We start from the raw sequence: 19,962 nt of genomic DNA, 5'->3' as shown, positions 1-19,962 counted from the left end.
GCAGGCGAGAAAGGTAAGGAAAAGAAACAGAACGGAGAGACGAGTGGAAAGCAAAAATGGTGATAGTAGATGCAAACCCAATTATATAAGTAATTAACTGTAAGTGAACTGCATACTCAGTTATCACACTGCTTCTCTAGTCACTTTCAGAGACAAGGTTTTCAAAAGACTGGTCTAGCCAAACTATGGAAAGAACCTAGATGTCCATCAACAGATGAATGGATCAAGAAGATGTGGTATATATACACAATGGAATACTATGCAGCCATCAAAAGAAATGAAATCTTGCCATTTGCGACAACATGGATGGAACTAGAGCGTATCATGCTTAGCGAAATAAGTCAAGCGGAGAAAGACAACTATCATATGATCTCCCTGATATGAGGAAGTGGTGATGCAACAGGGGGGCTTAAGGGGGTAGGAGAAGAATGAATGAAACAAGATGGGATTGGGAGGGAGACAAACCATAAGTGGCTCTTAATCTCACAAAACAAACTGAGGGTTGCTGGGGGGAGCGGGGTTGAGAGAAGGGGGGTGGGGTTATGGACATTGGGGAGGGTATGTGCTTTGGTGAGTGCTGTGAAGTGTGTAAACCTGGGGATTCACAGACCCCTGGGGATAAAAATATATTATATGTTTATTATATTATATGTCTACAGGGCACCTGGGTGGCTCAGTGGGTTAAAGTCTCTGCCTTCGGCTCAGGTCATGATCCCAGGATTCTGGTTTCAAGCCCCACATTGGGCTCTCTGCTCAGCAGGGAGCCTGTTTCCCCCTTCTCTCTCTGCCGGCCTCTCTGCCTACTTGTGATCTCTGTCTATCAAATAAATAAATAAAATCTTAAAAAAAAAAAAAAAAAAGACTGGTCTACAAATGCTACTTACACTTTTCCAATTCACACTAATGAATTGTTTCACTCTGCATAAGCCAGATTTCTTGTACCAAAATTTGCAAGGACTTGCATCATGCCAAACTTAATGGATACTTCCTAATACTCATCATAGCGTGGTCTTGTGGCGACACTGGAAGACACTGGTAACCTTCCTTTTTGAAACTTTTTCAAAAATCTTGGTTCCCAGCACAGGTTTGGTTTGTATCCCTCTGGCCACCTGGCCACCCCTCTCCACCACCCTTCCCTTTTCCTTCTACTCTGTCCACCTTGGGGTAAAGCTGAGAGCTCTCTTTTCATCTCACTTTATATTCTCTCCTTAGGCAATCTCATCAATTTCTGTGGGTTTAAATAATATATATATATTTTTTTTTAAAAATAATATTTAATTTAAATGTATATAATTTATATATATTTACATAATATATAATATATATTTATTTTTAATATTTAATTTAAATTTATATAATTTATGTATATTTAATTTATATATATATATGTACCATACTGTAACATGTAGAATAGACAACACTACAAATTCTCTTTCTATATTCCATAGTTGTTCAAACTGAACTACTGATCTCACCTTACCCTGTACCCTTGTCACCTCTTCCCTCTTCAGTAAATGATACCTCATCCAATGAGTTACTTGTGCTAGAGCTTTGAAGTCGTCCTTCAATGTTCCTTATATCTACTTTCTCTGCCACATTGAATTCATTGCCAAATCTGTTGGTTTTAGCTTTACATATATCTGGAGATCTGTCCACTCGGCTTTATTACTCCCACTCCGATCAAGACCACTGCCTCTTCTCGCTAAAATGGCACTAGAACTGGTATTTCTATTCAACTCTCGTGCTCTTCCAATTTATTCTCCACAGAACAGAAAGATCTTCTGAAAATTCCTTTGCCTGAGATATTTTGGTGGCTCTCTATTATGGTTAGGAAAACATCCAAATATCCCTGTCACTGACTCTGGGCCCCACATCACCAGCCTCTTGCTGAACTCTTCCCTGCCTACCGCCTTGCACTCTGGTTTAACTACATGGGGCTTTCTCCGAGATCCTCAGACTTTTAAGCTTTTTTTTCCCCCCAATTCGGGGACTTCACACATATTTATTCTGCCTAGAAAATGTTCATCTCAACTTCTGGTCTGGCTAACTTTTATTTAATCCTCAGGCCTCAGATGAAATGTTACATCCTCAAGAAGGAATTCATTACAGAGTTCCCATTTTGTTAATTTATACTAGACCCTTCTTTTTACTTTTGTGCCAATTGTGAGCTTCCTGATTCTCCTCTCCAAATTCACTTCGCATGTGCACCACAATAGTGGATGGAATGCCTTTCCATAGTTCTTTTACAGTAAACGTGGGTGCTCAGCTTTTTCGGTAGAGGGCGCTGGAGGCACATTGTAGGAGGAAGCCTGCTCCTGGTCTTTCCAGGGGCTCAGACTGGGTCTAGCAGTGTGGGTATATGGACACATGGGGGTGTTCTGACCCAACGTGCTGACCCTGAGTCCTGGCGGCCCCAGTGTGGCCTAGTGATCACCTTCCTTCAGCCCTCTCCACGCGGACGTCCTTCCTATGCTCCAGGTCTCTGCCCGCCCCCACCAACCCCGGTATATTGATTCCCTGCGTTCACTTCTCCACCCCCCCTAGATTTGTCTCCTGCCCTCCCCAACCCACCACCCTCCAGACATAGTCTTCCTCACAAGGACACCTTATGCTCCAGGTTTCCAGTCCACACGGGCATCCTCACTCCTGTCACATACCCATGCACAGGCTACCAGCTTCTGTTCATGTGCCCCCTCTGTGATCCAAAGGGTTACTTCCTGTCTGTTCTGTGACTGGTCACTCATTCTGGCCCAGCAGACCAGTGGGCTGCCCTGCTGGCCCATGAATTCAACTACCTTTCCCCCAGGAGATCCGAATCCCCAGCCTTGGAGAGGATAGAAGTAGTTCTAAGTTTGTCCTTGCTTGACTACTCCCCCTTGGTACCAGATAGGTTTTTGTTTTTGTTTTCTTTTGTTTTGTTTTGTTTTGTTTTGTTTTGTTTTGTTTTTTATAGCCTGTAGTTATTCTTTTATCATAATTTCACAATTCTTCATATCAAAGTTCCTTGTTTAAATCACTGTGTTACTGTATCTCTTGGTTAGATCCAGACTGCTACTGTTCTCCTCCCTCGCCCTGTCATTGTACTTACAGTACTACTCACCATTGCAAATTTATTTGTGAATATATTTCTTAATATCAGTCTGTCCTATGTAACCATAAGCACAAACAGGGCAGGTACCCTGTCTTTGTAGTGTGTGTTTCCAGGGTTTAGCATAATGCCTGGCTCGTAAAAACACTCGATAAATATTTATTGCTTGAGTGAATACTGTATAGCTGAGTTCATTTTCTGCCAATTTATTCTGTTATGTTCTTATTATGCCCCTTTAACTCTTCTCCATCATTGCTATCTATTATAAAGATCAGATGTAATATATTCTGGAATTTGCAGCTCCACAAGGGATTGGATTTTGGTCCTTTATAAACAAAATAAAGCCTTATTTTTGTATTCTACCATCTCCACACTAAAGCCTACTTGTGGCATTGATGGTCTGTGTCCAAACTATATAAGATCCACATTTCTTTCCCAAAGAGGACTAGAAACAGTTAAAAAAAAAAAAACAACACAAAAAAAACAGAACACCCTTTTAATTTTAACCACGATACCGCCACACTTCTAATTCTTCACATAAATTCTACCCCAGGATTCATATACTCGAACCCTTACAGGGCCTACTGGGTAATTTAAATGACTGGGCTCAGTGTAAGGAAATGAGGAGTAGTAGGGATTATGGCAAATTGGACAGCACATGCTTCACCTGAATGCATTTAATTAAAAAATTTATGAAAACATCGTGCAAGCCAAACATAACATCTGCAGGCAGCACCCGTCCTGAGACTGCCACCTGGCAAACTCAGACCTGGAGCACTGGATCCAGGAACCATTCTGAGTTTAAGAACAGGAAGCTTAAAATATGGGGTGCTTGACATAGGCTGCTTTATGTTATTTGTTTCGCTGAGGAAGGCCATCCCAGAAAAGCTAGCATTGTCTTGTCACTGTTTCACAAGAAGAAACAAAAATTATCACTGAAAAGGTAGAAAGGACACATTCCCAGGATAAAGAACTATCTATCCTGTGAAAGAAAAACTGGTAAGCTTGCATTATTGTTTTTATTTTTGCCTTCTGACTCTAGACAGGAACACACTTTGCCATGGGACTCGCCCAGGTTACAAATCAGTTGCATGAGAATTACCCTGAAAAAGCATAAAAAAGAACATAAAGTTTCCAAGACCCCCTTGGGGGGTGGGGAAGGAGAAGGAGACAGGTCTTTGCATATACTTTGGAAAACTCTTCAGGGGCTTCTGAAGCAATACCCAGGCTGGAAACTTCTGGTCTGTTTTACTTTAACAGTCAGAATAGAGAGAACAAGCCTGGACTGTCGTTTCTCATCCTGATTACAGAGAATCCTATTTTCCTGCACTGGAGGGAGACAGAGTTTTTTCAAAGTGGCAATGGCTCACATTCCCACAAAAGGTAGACACCTCTTCGTGGATGTCCCAAATAAATGACTCACAGTTTAGGAAAAGGGATTCTTTGCAATGATTCGATATGCAAAGTTATTCCTCATTTTTAAAAAGGTATTGATTTTTTTTTATTGATGTACTCCTTTCTTTGATCCAGAAAGCAATTAAGGTTTTAAGCATGTTATATATATAATACAAAACGAAAAAAAAAAAAGGAGAAACTAGGGTAATGTAAAATAAAGATTGTGTCGTATGTAAGGAAAACAAGCCAAACTCCTGTTCTTACTTCACTTACTAGAGATAGATCACACCTGTGGTTCAGAGTGAAGCCAACAGGTCAGAAGACAGTGGGAAGGAGTCAGCCCTCTCTTGAACCAGACAGCTCACAAGCTCCTAGAGGACGGAGTGAGTCACTGTTCAGCCCCCACCAACTGTTGCTTGGAAATTTTTCAAGAGAAGCTGGAAATCGGGACTTCTGTGGGAAATCTCTGACATTTATGATATTTGCATCTGATTAAACAAATTAAATACCATATTGCGTAGGGCTGAAAAAACACTTCTGCGGGCAAGACGTGACCCACAGGCTGACCGTGTGAAGGGCACCCTAGAATCACCCCAAGTGCCTTCCCCAGATCCCTGGGCCAGTCCCCATCCCTCGTGTGCTGAGAAACGCCCGGAAGGAGGAGAATCGGATCTGCTCATTTCCCCAAATATTCCAACCTTCACCTATAGTTAAAAATCGCTGCTTTGATGAAATCTGGGAAATGAAACAAGGTATTCTAGGCAGCTTCTCGGAGGCTTCAGAAGCCTCGCTGACATCAATCCCTGTAACCTAGGGAACCGCGCTCGGGCGCCGCGGTCCAGCGAGATGTTAGCTATACTTTGCCTTAGCCCGCTTTGATTTCTCCAGGGTACTAGGTATGCACTTTGGTTCTTATTTTCTTGGCTTTGATAAGGAAATTTTCACAGAGGATCTGAAAATAGGAATAAACGAGATAGAAACTTATGCCAGCCTTGATTTATGCAGCAGCGGAGAAAATAAATTACAATTCTCGGGACCTCTGAAGAAGGAAAAGTACTTTAAAAGTCACAGGAGAGAACACTGTTTCCAGAATCCTACAACACGGTACCTTATGAGAAAGCACTTTGGGAATGGACAGACGGCACTTCTCAGTTTACCTTCTTATGTCTGTAATAGTGGAGGCAGCCGTCATGCTTCAGCACAAACCACCTCTTCCTCCAACCCTTCACAAAACCCGAGTGAGTCCTTTTATGTAGGTAGCCGCGGCAGGTGGGCCGCGGGGTGTTGGGACAGCGACTGATGTCGGATCCCACCACCAGAGTCAAGATGTCAGGACCTAGAGAAATGAATTTGGGATAGTTCAGTGCTTGAAAAACAAAACAAAACAAAACAAACAAAAAAACAACAACAAAACAAAACAAAAAAACAACTTACAATCCACTTGGAAAGATTGTTGCTTTTCAGAAGGAATGGAGGAAAGTGGGGTTATGGTTCGCATACACAGAATAAATGAAATAGACTCCTATAGCTGGAATGAATGCGAGCGTTCCTTAGGGACTCAGTCCCTCACGTTGATGAGGAAAATAAAAGCTGGAGAGGTAAAGTGACTTCTCCGAGGACCCACAGCTCAGGAGGAGTTGAGTCAGCCGTGGGACCCAGGATTTCTGGCTCTTCACGCAGAACACGTTGTATTCTACCATGTGGTCTTGTCAGCTCTCGTCTTGGATGACTCAAGTCTATCCATTCTCACTGTCTATACTAACGTCAAGTTAAATCTTTAAAATATTGTGACTAGATCCAAGGGAAGGGAGATGGGCAATGTTTGGCTTTTCTCTCTCATTTTTATTCAAGATAATTGTCTTCCACGACCTGGGTTAGCTCACGGGAGGAACTAAGCATGCTAATATATCTGTTGCCCATATCCTTTCTGATCAAAATCAATGATAATCCTCTGACCGTGGAAGTAAACAGAAATTCTAGGAAAGCCGAGGCACAAATGTTTTTTATCCTTTTTTCTTTCCTGTCCAACTTAGTGCTGCGGGTTTGACCCTGAACTTCCAGGTACCTGTCCTCTTTCTCAGAGTGACTTCCTTGGGGCCTGGACTCAGAGGTGTCCCCTTCCCTCTATGATCAATATGGTGCACAGCTTGGGGGAAACTGTCCCTGTCCCTAATAATATGAGGTCACCGTTTACCAATTGTGCTTTGATGCTGCCAGCGTGGAAACAGACTTTCATCATACGCCTACCTCTTGATGCCTCAAGAAAATTCTCTGAATGTCACTCAGACAGACAACAACCCTGACATGCTTTGAAGATTGCAAATGGGGTATGACTTCATTTACAATTCCTCTGAGAGGGAGGCCACATCCCTGAAGGGGGACATTTGGCCTCAGCAGCGCTGACTTCATCATGATGTCTGACATTGAGATTACCGATCTGTTTAGAGCTGTCTATGGAAATGGGGGTCAGTGAGGAGACTCTTCTTCTATAAATGACAAGCTCCAACCCAGGGGATCATTCCTGGCTGAGCCACATGGCCCTGAAAATAAAGATTTGTCCCAGAAAGGCTGACACAGTCTTAACTTTAGCAGCACGCAAAGCACCTTGGTAATTAAATAACTCTGTGTGTCAAGATAATTCTTCATTGCCATGTAAATACATTTTAATTTATTGAACTGCCCTTAAGCTCCTGTCAAAAACACATCCAGAAAAATTAGAAGAAATGCTCCAGATTGACCGGCAACCCACAAATGTCTTTGTCTTTGGACTTTAGTCCCCAAAGAACTGCACTCTGGACTAATATGCATAGTTGACACATCTGCCAATTTATTTATGTACTGCTGCAGTGGGCTGCCCCTTGAGGTCATTTTCCTCTTGCTTACACAGACTGCATATGGGTTTCTCTGATACGGATCAGGCTAGGCTTGAGTTTCAGCTGGCCAAAAACATAACTTGGTCCACCAGAAAATTCTCTCTGGGGCAGGGATACAGATGGTCCTGCTGTGGCGTGGTGTCATCATATTAAAGGAAAGTTTTTCACATTCAGAGTCAGGACATGATCCCGATACACGGGGAGTTGCTGAGTTCCAAACAGCTGCTGCTGTTGTGATGGTGGTTTGACATCCTTTGCAGGAGGACGTGGGTCTGGTAGAATTTAGATTTTTTTATATGATTTCCATGTTAGATTATTTATATAGTCATTGTAGTGTGTTTGTGTGTGTTAAAAGAACTAATTATAAAGTGTAGAATTTAGATTTTTTTATATGATTTCCATGTTAGATTATTTATATAGTCATTGTAGAGTGTGTGTGTATGTTAAAAGAACTAATTATAAAGTGTACACAGTTAAACCCTCCTGGTTTTGTTATTACTTATCTACTAATTTTACTGGGAGCTAAAAATAGGGCAATGTCCTAGGACAGTGCTCCTCAAACTAAATGTAGATGCAAATCACCCAGTGTGTTTGTTAGACTGCTCTCTCCATTCAGTAGGTCTGGGATGAGCCCTGAGATCCCATATGTGTAGCAAGTTCTCACTTGATGTTGGACCACAGCTTCAATGGCGAGTAGCCCGGCGTGCCTCAGTGGCCAGGAGGGCTCTGCGCATGAGCGGTCTTTGTCATTAACCACTAAGCTCTTCTCTTTCCTTGGCTATGATTTAGGTTCCCCCTGTGGGCTTTTCTTTTTCCAACTGCAGTATTTTACAAAAACAATATTATTAGCTTTCCCCCCGCTTAAGTCCTTCCCTAAGTATCTCCCCGCCCTGGAGAAAGAAACTCCTGGCCATTGCCTTCCTGGCCTGGACAGCCCAGCAATCTCGCTTGCTTTCTAGGACACAGAAGACAAACGGCCTGAAGCGAGAGTCCAGAGAACCATTTGTTTCAGGAAATGAACGAGGTTGAAAATCCATGTTTTTTGCAAATACATTTCTTTGGTGATGACGTCCTTTAAAAGACAAGCTCTCCAGCAAACTCTTCCTCCCTAGCCCTTTGGCCTGGAGTTTTGAAAAGTAGGGAGCTGTGGGTGAGGTTATTTACAGCTAGAGGAGAGAGAAAAATGATTTCTTTTTCTAATTCACACTTTCTCCTTGGATCACTGTCTTCTTATTATGCCACCAATCTTACACCGTGTCAGAGTCGCACCTCTGCTGTGAGACAAACGCCACCACTCCTCACAGGCGTGGAAGAGGAATGTGCAAGACAGGTACCATCCCCGGGGCTGCGCGGTCGGCCGGCGCTGCGTTGGGCCGCCCAGGGCCCAGACTTCTGTACTTGTTTTTAGTAAAGCTGCTCTTGGGAAACAAAGGAGCCCAGCGGGTCCAAAGGACTTCTGGGTTGATGACACTTCATTGTTTCCCTTTCCTCTTTCTTTTCCGTGTTTTTCCTTGATGATTAAATCTTCTCTTTCGGTCTGCGAGTAACTAGTCCCCAAAAGCCCAAACCAGGAGGATGAAGGACTTCGTGAAGTCAAGATTCACATAGAACTGTTGTCATTCCCACTGTGATCCCGAGCACTTGGTTAAGTCTGTTTTAGTTTTCCCCTCGGCCAAATGGAGGTAATTTGTACAGGGGTGTGGGATTAGTATTTTTGAAGAGGATTATTATTTGATTACTGTCATATTACATGCTATATTCTACAGTGTAATATATACTAATATATTATTTGATATTAGGATTGAATAGGACTTATGTCAATAGAATTCTTGATCTTGCAACATACAGTAGGACCCCTTTCTAGTGTTTGGAAAGCTGGATTTCAGATTTGATGTTTTAAGGAAAATGATTTGATGTTTAGATATCTAAATCAGCAAAGCAGCAGCCTGTAACATAGTGATATTTTATGAAAGTTTAGAATATGTAGGAATGAAACTGTACAGAAATTTTAGCAGTAAAAAAAGATATCAGGCTTTTAAAGAGTTGATGCAAACAGGTACCAAAGGCAGGGGAAACATGCAGATTTTTAAACAACTTCGGATTTACTTGTTACTCTTGTTGGATATTGCAGAAACATATTTTTTAAGATCTCTGTATACTATATGAATTGAACAAAAGGTTCTATTTTTTGTTTCATGATTATTGCTTTCTCCAACAACTTGGTGACTTTCCTCTCCCGAAGAGAACCCCCAAGAGCTTGTTTCAAATTCTACACATTCCAGAGATACCCTGACCAATTTATAGCGTGCTAAAATGGAACACGTAAAGCACAACATAAAAACTAAATTATTCCTGTTATTTCTTTTCTTTTCTCCCCCCCCCGCCTTTTTTTTTTTTTTTTTTTTTTAAGTTTCATGGTCGTGGATGTCCCTCTCCCAGCCCCACTGCCTCTCAGCAATCCTATTTTGTTTTCATTTTTGCTTTCCTTCACATTCCTGCCTATACACTGTAGAATGTGCAGGGAGCTAAAACTATGCGTGGGTGGGTGCCGTTGAGGAGACCTCCTTCTGTTGCTCATGAACTTGGGTGCAGACTGCTGAGCCCATCATAACACTCAGGTCATTGCACACAATTGTCTTTGGAGTGCAGACCTCCTTTTTTGTTTGTTTGTTTCACTTTACTTGCTGGCTCCATTCCTAATTCTCCTCACACATTCTGCTCCCCACAATAGGCACTCACAGAACATGTCTGATATAGGGGTGCCTGGGTGGCTCAGTTGGGTTAAGCCTCTGCCTTCGGCTCAGGTCATGATCTCAGGGTCCTGGGATTGAGCCCCACCAACCCCCTGCATCGGGCTCTCTGCTCAGCAGGGAGCCTGCTTCCCCCTCTGTCTGCCTGCCCCTCTCTGCCTACTTGTGATCTCTCTCTGTCAAATAAATAAATAAAATCTAAAAAAAAAAAAAAAAAAGAACATGTCTCATATAGGACTGTTCATGCACTCTTTTGTGTATGTCTTTCTATTTCATATACCTGACATGCAAGATCTCATTCTATTTCTGTCTCGCTCTCTCTTTTTAAACTCTAAAACGTGTTTTTTAGGGTCTACGCATGTTGCTGGCTAGATGCACATCTTGCATACTGTTTCAAAGTGAGGCATCAAAGTGCAGAGTATGCATTCATTGTTGGTTTATTTATCCGTTGCCCCCTGTGCTGGTCGCTCAGACTGCCTCTAACTGTTCTCTGTCACACAGAACACTGCAATGAACGTCCTCGTGTCTGTCCTCTCAGCAGTTTCTTTGGGCTTGTATCCACAGACGAGCAATTGCTAGGACAAAGGATTTATAGGTGCTTCATTCACTAGGTGCCGCCAGACTGCTCTCCGAGACACCGATAGCACAGCAAGAAAGAGTACATGAGGATTCCCATTTTCTCAGAGCCTTGCCAAAGCTGGCCCTAATCAGATTCCTACCACCTCCCCCCCACCCCCCGAATCTGGGGGATCTAAAGTATCATCTTGTTCCTCGTTGCGTTTCTCTGATCACTAAAAAAATGATTTTCCTAGTTTCGTTTATTGACGTTACGCTTTTACCTTAAAAATTGAGGTCTTTAATATATGTGAGGTCCACCTTTGTATATGGTATAAAATAGAAAGCATAACGTAGGAAGGAAGAAATCCATCCAATTTATGGTTCTTTATAAAAATGATGTAGTAAAAATTTTGTCCCCTCCTCATTGTGCTGCTACTTTTATCATACATCAAGTTTTAATAAACATTTGAGTGTGTTTCTGAGCTTTTAATCCATTCCATTCCACTGGTTTATTTCTGTGAGTGCTACCTTTTTTATTAGTTATTATTATGGTTTTGCGATATACCTTAATATCTCGTATGAAAAGTTCCTTTGTCATTGCTAGCCCTATCATAAATGAGCTAGCTATTTGTAGATGTTTATCCTTCTACATATATCTGAGGATAAGTTTGACAAACTACTCAAATATTTTTAATAAAATTTTATTAAGAATTTATTGAGTAGTTGGATTAATTTGGGAGGGGGATTAAGATCTTTACAAAGTTTTCCACCCATAAAGATACTATATAGCTGTAGTTATTTAAGTCTTCTTTTATGTACTTTGGTTGAGCTGTAAATATTTTTTTCATGAAGTTCTTGTGTGTTCTTGGTTTGATTAATTCTTTCCTACCTGGTAGTTTTGCGGCTATTATTAATCATATATTAGTTTCCTTTTATTTTCTTTTTGGTTATTACTGGTATAGAAGAACACTACTGATTTTTATAAGGAGACCTTGGTTTGGTCAATCTTTTGCTAATTAGTTCTAAGCACTGGTATATTGATTTTGTTATAATCATATAATCTGCAAATAATAACAGCTTTATCTCTTTCCTTCCAAGACCATTTACCTTTATTTCTCTTTCTTGCGTTTTTGAGTAAGTCAGGACCTTAGCAATGTGTATATACTTTTACATACTTTTCTCTTTTCATGGTTAGGTTTTTGAGAGTTAACTTTTATCAAATTATAAAAAGAAACTTATATTCCTATTTAGGGAATTTAAATTGTACACTCGTATTGAACTTTATTACATGATTTTTTGTTTTACGGAGATTGTCATGCACTTTCTTTCTTTGATTCACTTGTGATGAGCTGTACTAAAATATTTTCTTAGAAAGCCATGCTTATTTAGGGATAAACCCTACTTCATTATGATGTACTATATGTAATTTTAATAAACAGTTTGATTCAGGTACTTACTATTTTTTTTTTTAGGCTTTGTGCATCTATACACTCATAAGTAAAATGGACATCTTCTTTTGTTTTTCATATTATACCTATCTTGTTCTGGAATCAAGATTATAGTAGCCTCATAAAATGAGATGAGAAGCATTCACTCTCCTATTTTCTGGAAGAACTCTGTGGAGTAGGGGTTATTTGTTCTTTGGAAGTTGGAAAAATGCCATCTGTAAAAGTGGTAACTTGCACTTTTGAATGGAGAATGAAGTGGGGGTGGAAATGGAAGAAAAGTGAGGTGGTCTCTTTACTCTATAAATACCTTTATTGTGGTCTATACAAAATTTCTAACCTGGCACTAATTTTGGCACTTTAAATACTTTTGGAAAATGTTATTTATCTAGTTTTCACATGTATTGTTACATAGTTGTTCAAAGTTGTAATTTATTATTTAAAAACTTCCACTTTTTTTTTCTATTCTTTGTTATTTATTGGCATCTTTTTTATATTTATTATTTCTCAATTAAAAGCTGTGTTACAGAGTGCCTGGGTGGCACCTGGGTGGCTCAGTCAATTAAGCGTCTGCCTTCAGCTCAGGTCATGATCCCAGGGTCCTGGGATTGAGTTCCAAGTCCAGGCTCCCTGCTCAGTGGGGAGCCTGCTTCTCCCTCTCCCTCTGCTTCTCCCTCTCCCTCTGCTTCTTTCCCTGCTTGTGCCCTCTCTCTCTTTCTCTCTCTCGCTCACTCTCTCACTCAATAAATAAATGAAAAGTTAAAGAAAAAGAGGCTATGTCACAATTAGTCTTAGAAATTAAGCCTGAGGAAGAAGTGATCAACACCCTAATCTAGCTGGGTTTAAGGGCCATCTAGATGTTTTCCACTGACTACGCAGACCAGGTGCTGCCATTTGTTTGGCTTTCAGTAGGGCGGTTTAGTCTTGGCTGCCCAGCCCAGGCCAGGGAGAAAAGCACTAAGAAGCTATCTCTCAGCCATTCCTTGCACCCTTGCACGAGATGTTGGGCTGTCCTGGGCTATCGGCCACACTTCCTGTTTCCCCGAACATACACACGTAGGAAATGAACTTGTTTACCTAAAAGTCTCTTAACTGTCCTTACTGGAGCGTCTCAGATCTACAATTCACCTTTTTGCTTCTGAGGCATTTCCACTGCTGTGTTTGAGAAGGTTTAGCAAAGATATGGGGAGGTTCCCTGCCAGTCAGGGAGGCCAAGCTGGCAAGCAAGGCATGGTAGAAACCAAATTACAACAGCAGATAAAGCCATCCTACAGAAAACCGTCAGGAATAACACGAACGAAGGTGTTGAGGTTAGCTCTTCTCCAGTCTCAGTATTAGTTCATTATCTCTTGGGAATAAAAGAATCCTCTTAAATTTTAGAGATGTTTTCTGCTTTCCATTAACTGGTAGAGTGAGTCTGAATGGTTCAATATTACCAAGAACATTAAGCTTGTTGGGGAAAAATAAAAGAAGGCCTAAAAGTGGAAATAAAATCAGCTTTTATTGAACTAAAAAAAATTAGAAAAGTAATTATTTGTGAGAAAGAAACTAGGACAGCCAAATCCAAAAGTAAGGGATAAAATCCCCTCATTATCCAATTCATTAGTATAATCGTTACCATATTATCTGGATTTCTTATCTCTGCTGCGTATAGGATAAATATTTGTTTAGGATTTACAAGGAGTTGCTGAACGTGCTCACTGATAGAGTCCTTGGGTTTCTGAGGCACCCACTGCACAACAAGTCCTACAGAGCAGCCAAATACTCAGCTAAATTCTACATCGAAAAGGGCCAGAATAGCTTACCAGGATACAAGATCTGTTTGTGGTTTTCTTGTCCTGGTCTCCACTAAAGAAGTCTGTCTCTGTTGCTACCCCTCAAGCATGATGGCATCACCAGGAAGGATAAACAATACTGACTGTTCAGTGAGTTGTACTTAACAGCACATGTGGCCTATACTAAATGCTTGAATTTTCATACCTTTCATACCTTTTCATATCTCTTGCCTGAAAATACATTTAGGAGCAGGGAGGTGTGTATGCAGCCCTTAGAGGCCAGGAACAGGACACCTCTGGAAATAATCCCAGGGGTGGAACCCAGCATTTACCAGCTGTATATTTTTAGTCTGCAGGGGGATAAGGATTTGTAACACAGTGTCAAAGAAAGTAACTTGTTTTGCAGAGAGGAAGATGTTATTGACCTTCCCAGAGAAAGTGAGTGGATGCAGGGGCATGTAGTATTATTGCTCTCTTGGTGGTTCCATCTGTGTCAGGACTGCTTTCAAGGCAGGCCCTTAAGTGGCCCTAGGATCTGTAGAAGCTTTAGATTTGTGGTTTCTTTCCTTCTTCCTCTTTTTTTTTTTTTTTTTAACATTAAAACCCCGAGTCTCTTAACTCTAAAAACTGATGGAAAGGGAGTCAAGGAAAAAGGAGGGAACAGGGGAGGGAGAGAGGACAGGAGGAAGGAAGAGAAACAGTAAATAAATTCTCGTAATGAGAATATCATTACAGTGACATTTTTTTCAAAGGCAAGGGGTTTAAGGACACATTTTTGGGGTAATAAATAGAGCACACTTTGTGGCCATTTTCTGGTTTCCCTTTTGTAGCTGGTCATTAATGCAGAAGGAACGTGGGGGGGGGGGGCAGAAACATGATTTAATTCCTGTGATACACCCATGTTGATGGCAAGGTTTTAAAGGGGGCTTCCGGGGAGAAGCACCTTTGCACCCTCCGGGCTGTTGCATCCTCCCCATGCTGGAACTCCCTGGTGTACCGAAGCCCTCTGCGTCTTCAGCTTAACGCTGAACTCTGTGAGCAGCCCACCCACCTTTCCTTGCAAGGTGCACAGCTTCTGCGTGCTCCACGCTGGTGACCTCCGTGCCGTTGACAGCCAGCACCACATCTCCGATCTGGAGCCCGGCTTCCTCCGCGGCGCTGTCTGTAAATGGACAGACAACAAGGGTCTCATTGAGGAGGGGTCCCAAATTGAGTGCCCTGCTGTTTGTCCTCTTTTTAAAAGGCTCTTTCTCTAAAGGGCCTTTCTTTCCAACTTTAGACAATTGCCTCTGTCATTAATAAGAAGGAAAACGCTATCCTCGCCGCCTCCCTTTCATTTCCTGCGCGCAGTTTCTTTGCACATTCAGCCAGGCGTCTGCATGGCCTCTTTGCAGTATAATAGCCAGGCTGCTCAAAAACTCAATCTATTCATCCACCAGAAGGTTGAACTGCTAGTTCTCATTCCTTCATTGCTGCTAGGTCTCTTTGTAACCCTGAGAAAATCACTTAACCTCAATATCTTCATCCATAAAGAGGGGGGTGGGGGCAGGGCTTCTCTGCAGGATTGTTGAGGGAACAAGTAATTGAAATACTTATGAAGTTGTGGCAAAAACAGATCTTGGAGTAGTCGGGTGGGGGGGGGGTGGAAAAAAAAGAAATAGAGAGCTTCTTTTACTTTGATTGTAGAGGCTCCTTTCTGAGACATCTCAGAAAGGAAACCGAAAATAGTCTAAGCCTTAGGATTTAGGCTTTGGAAGGTGGGGAGGACCTCTCCAAAGGCTATTTATTTTATCTCCTGGTTTTCTAGCATCTGCACTTACTGTAACATACCTAATATTTCTAAGGGTAAGAAAGGGCGTAATAAGCCATTTCAAGGTTAATTCATTTTAAATAAGCTCTCCCATATATTGGACCAAGATTCATGCTGTAGCAGTTTAAATCCATTTTTTTCCCTCTTTTAGATAAGCTTAAGCTTATTTCCTCTTCTTTAATGGTTTTTAATGACTCTAGCTTAAAAAGATTTTTTTTAAGTTTTTAATTTTAAGTCCTGTATAGTTAACACACAGTGTTATATTAGTTTCAAGTGTACAATGCAACGAGTCAACAATTCTGTACATTACACATTACACAGTGCTCATCACAAGGGTCCTCCTTAATCTCCATCATGTGTTTAACCCGACCCCTCCATCCCTATCTCCCCTCTGGTAGCCATCAGTTTGTTCTCTGTAGTTAAGAGTCTGTTTCTTAGTTTGTCTGTCTCTTTCTTTCTTCCTTTGCTTATTTATTTTGTTTCTTAAATTCTATACATGAGTGAAATCATATGGTATTTGTCTTTCTCTGACTGACTTATTCCACTTAACATCACACTCTTTAGCTCTGACCGTGTTGTTGCAAATGTCAAGATTTCATTCTTTGGGCGCGCCTGGGTGGCTCAGTGGGTTAAGCCACTGCCTTCGGCTTAGGTCATGATCTCAGGGTCCTGGGATCGAGTCCCGCATCGGGCTCTCTGCTCGGCGGGGGGCCTGCTTCCCTCTCTCTCTCTGCCTGCCTCTCCACCTACTTGTGATTTCTCTCTGTCAAATAAATAAATAAAATCTTAAAAAAAAAAAAAAAAGATTTCATTCTTTGTTATGGCTGAATAATATTCCATTATATTTATATCTTTTTTATCCATTCGTCTATCAGTGGACACATGGGATGGTTCCATATCTTGGCTATTGTAAATAATGCTGCAATAAACATAGGGGTGCATCTGTATTTTCAAACTAGTGTTTTCATATTCTCTGGGTAAATACCTAGTAATGTGATTACTAGATCATAAGGTAGTTCTATTTTTAACTTTTTGAGGAACTTCCATACTGTTTCTTGACAGTGGCTGTACCAATTTAGATTCCCACCAATAACAGGCTTTGGAAGGTGGGGAGGCTTCCTTTTTCTCCACAGCCTCATCAACACTTGCTGTTTCTTGTGGTTCGATTTTAGCCATTCTGATGGGAGTGAAGTGATATCTCATTGTAGTTTTGATTTGGGATTTCATTGATCATCAGTGATGTTGAGCATCTTTTCATGTATCTGTTGGCCATCTAGATGTCTTCTTTGAAGAATATCTGTTCATGTCTTCTGGTCATTTTTAAATTTGATTATTTCTTTTTAGCTTTTTTTTTTTATGTTGAGTTGTATCAGTTCTTTATATATTTTGGATACTAACTGTTTAGTGGATACATTATCTTCAAATATCTTCTCCCATCAAGAGGTCACCTTTTCATTTTGTTGATTGTTTCCTTTGTTCTGCAGAAGCTTTTTATTTTGATGCAGTCTCAAAGTTTTGTTTTTTTGTTTTTTTCCTTATATTTCCCTTGCCTCAGGAGACATATGTAGAAAACTATTGCTCTGGCTGATATTAGAGAAATTACTGCCTCTGCTCTCTTCTAGGCTTTTAATATTTTAGGTCTCACATTTAAGTCTTCAATCCATTTTGAGTTTATTTTTGTGTATGGTGTAAGAAAGTGGTCCAGTTTCCTCCTTTTGCACGTAGCTGTCCAGTATTCCTAACACGATTTGTTGAAGAGAATGTCTTTTTCCCATTGCATATTTTTGCTCACAAGAAAAGTGAGTAAAAAGCATCCAAACTAATAGGAAGAAGTATTTTACTAGCAGATGACATGTTACTATATATAGAAAACCCTAAAGATTCTACCAAAAAACTACTAGAAGTGGTAAATGAACTTAGTAAAGTAGCAGGATACAAAACCAATGTACATAATTCTGTTGCATTGCAGCTAAAATGATGTAGCAGAAAGAGAAATTAAGAAAACAATCCTATTTACAGTTGCACCAAAATAATAAAACACCTGGAAATAAACTTAACCAAAACACACACACACACACAAAACAAAAAACAAAACAACCCTACAAAACACTGATGAAAGAAATTGAAGATGACACAAAGAAACAGAAAGACAGTCCATGCTCATGGATTGGAAGAACAAATATTGTTCAAATGTCTGTATTACCCAAAACAATCTACACATATAATGCAATCTCTATTAAAATACCAACAGCATTTTTCACAGAGCAAGAACAAATAATCCTAAAATATGTAAGGAACCATAAAAGATGCCAAATAGCCAAAACAATCTTGAAAATGAAAACAAAAACTGCAGTATCACAATTGCAGACTTCAACTTGTATTATAAAGCTGCCGTAATTAAAACAGTAACATGCTGGCACAGAGATGGACACATAGATCAATAGAAGAGAATAAAGAGCCCAGAAATTAACCCACAATTATACGGATAATTAACTTTTGACAAAGGAGGAAAGAAAAAGCAATGCGAAAAAAACTGTCTTTTCAACAAATGGCATTGGGATTACATGGACAGGTACATGCAAAAGTATGAAACCTGACCACTTTCTTATACTATACACAAAAATAAACTCAAAATGAATTAAGGATTTAAATGTAAGACCAGGAACCATAAAAATCCTAGAAAGGAGCATAGGTAGTAATTTGTTTGACTTAAGCCATAGCAATATTTTCCATTTCTTCTTATCTTAGATCTTAGTCCTAGGTGCATGTTCATGGACTTGCAGAGCATTATGCAATATTGGCTGTCATTATCTAAAGTGTCCTCAAAGACTTTTAATCTTAAAGCATGACTCAATTGGTGAGGTAACATGACTGAATATTTTTAGCTATGACTAAGGTTTGTCTAAGCCTCTTTATAATAGTAAGGGGAGGTCTTCTGTGCTCAAATAAGCAGTGGCTGATCAACATAGGAAGGTTAAGTAAAAAGTAATAATTGATATCATCTTCACTTACATAATATCATCCATACAACCAATTAAAATCTCTTGATGGTTGATCATTTGAATAAATTCCTCCCATAGTCTTAAAGGGTTTAAAGAACTTGCTCATGGCAATGCCTTCTGAATTGAATTCCAAAATGATATATATGTCAAGAAACAACTTCTTACCAATTTTTATACTCCCTGGGGTAACCATATCTGATGTCTTATATGTAGTAGTCTTCTAGTTAATACACAGTGAATGAACAAATGGATGACCTAAAAATTATACCTTCAAGAAACTTAGAATTACACTGGGGAAGATAAGACATGCACAATCAAAAAGAAAAACAACTTTGCGATTTGATGAGTGGCAAGTATAAAATAAATAACAAAGATAATAGGTATTGTAAAACTTCAGAAAAGGGAATTCTCACACTTCCATCAGAGTAGTTAAGAAATGCTTTTCAAAGAAGGTGGCATTTTGTCTGACCTTGATGAATACACAGATTCTTCTTATAGGGGAATAATGAAAGAACATGGTGGCTAAGAATGCTGGGTAGTCACAAATCCAATTCCTCTTCTGTCTGGGATCATGGTTGGACAGATTTTCTCAGGCTCTCTTGCTGCTGGGTAGGCAATATGATTGAGCTCTAGCCATTGGAATGTGGATAGAAGTGGTGTGTGCCATGTCCAGGCCTGGCCCATAAAAACATCCAATGGACCACCCTTCATATTCTTTCCCCATCTTCCTACCAGATGCAGATGCTTTAAGAACAAATGAATTTGGATCTTGAAACATTCTGTGGGGCAAAGCCACCTTCCAGCCAAGAACATCTACAATGGACAATTAATGTGAAAAACTAATGAGGCTTTATTATCTTAACTCATTAATACAGTTTTGTTGCCAAAGCTAGCATAATCTCAAATAGCTATCCATGAAGGAAAAGTTTTTTGAGCAAAGTTGCATGAGCAGAATGTTTTAAGACATGCCAAAAATTCAGTGACTCAGAGCAACTGCAGCAGAGGCTGTAGGTGGGTAGAGGCAGTGTGGAGGATAAGGCTGGAAAGATAGCCAGTCCGTAAAAGGGTCTTGAGTATAAAGATGAATGTGTACTTGATACATCAACAGTGGAAATCCATTAACAGTTTGTGAGCAGAAAATATATATGCAGTGGTTTTTAGAAGATTAATTTAGAATGGGAAAAGATTAAGATAAGCAAGTCTATTGTTATTATAAGAATTAAATATAATCTTGCAATATGACTCTGGAAATAAGAGCTGGAAATG

The 19,962-nt window shown here is 40.2% G+C and overlaps 2 protein-coding genes across 2 annotated transcripts in view; one reads left to right on the top strand and one right to left on the bottom strand.

Annotated features, from left to right (window-relative positions):
- LOC309861173 (uncharacterized protein) overlaps positions 1-19,962 on the top strand; it is a 734,084-nt gene that overhangs the window by 165,724 nt on the left and 548,398 nt on the right. The window lies entirely within an intron of this gene.
- Positions 1-19,962, bottom strand: part of LOC309860922 (uncharacterized protein) — a 112,711-nt gene that overhangs the window by 52,648 nt on the left and 40,101 nt on the right. The window contains exons 6-7 of the mRNA XM_082723357.1: positions 14,936-15,046; positions 5,641-5,819 (exon numbers count right to left, since the gene is read on the bottom strand). Of these exons, the coding sequence (XP_082579483.1) occupies positions 5,641-5,819; positions 14,936-15,046 (290 nt within the window). The remainder of the gene's footprint in view (positions 1-5,640; positions 5,820-14,935; positions 15,047-19,962) is intronic.

This window comes from Mustela nivalis (genome assembly GCF_964662115.1).
Source record: "Mustela nivalis genome assembly, chromosome: 3".
NCBI classification, from domain to species: domain Eukaryota; kingdom Metazoa; phylum Chordata; class Mammalia; order Carnivora; family Mustelidae; genus Mustela; species Mustela nivalis.
Note: the sequence above shows the minus strand (reverse complement) of the source record. Positions and strands in the feature narration are given on the sequence as shown.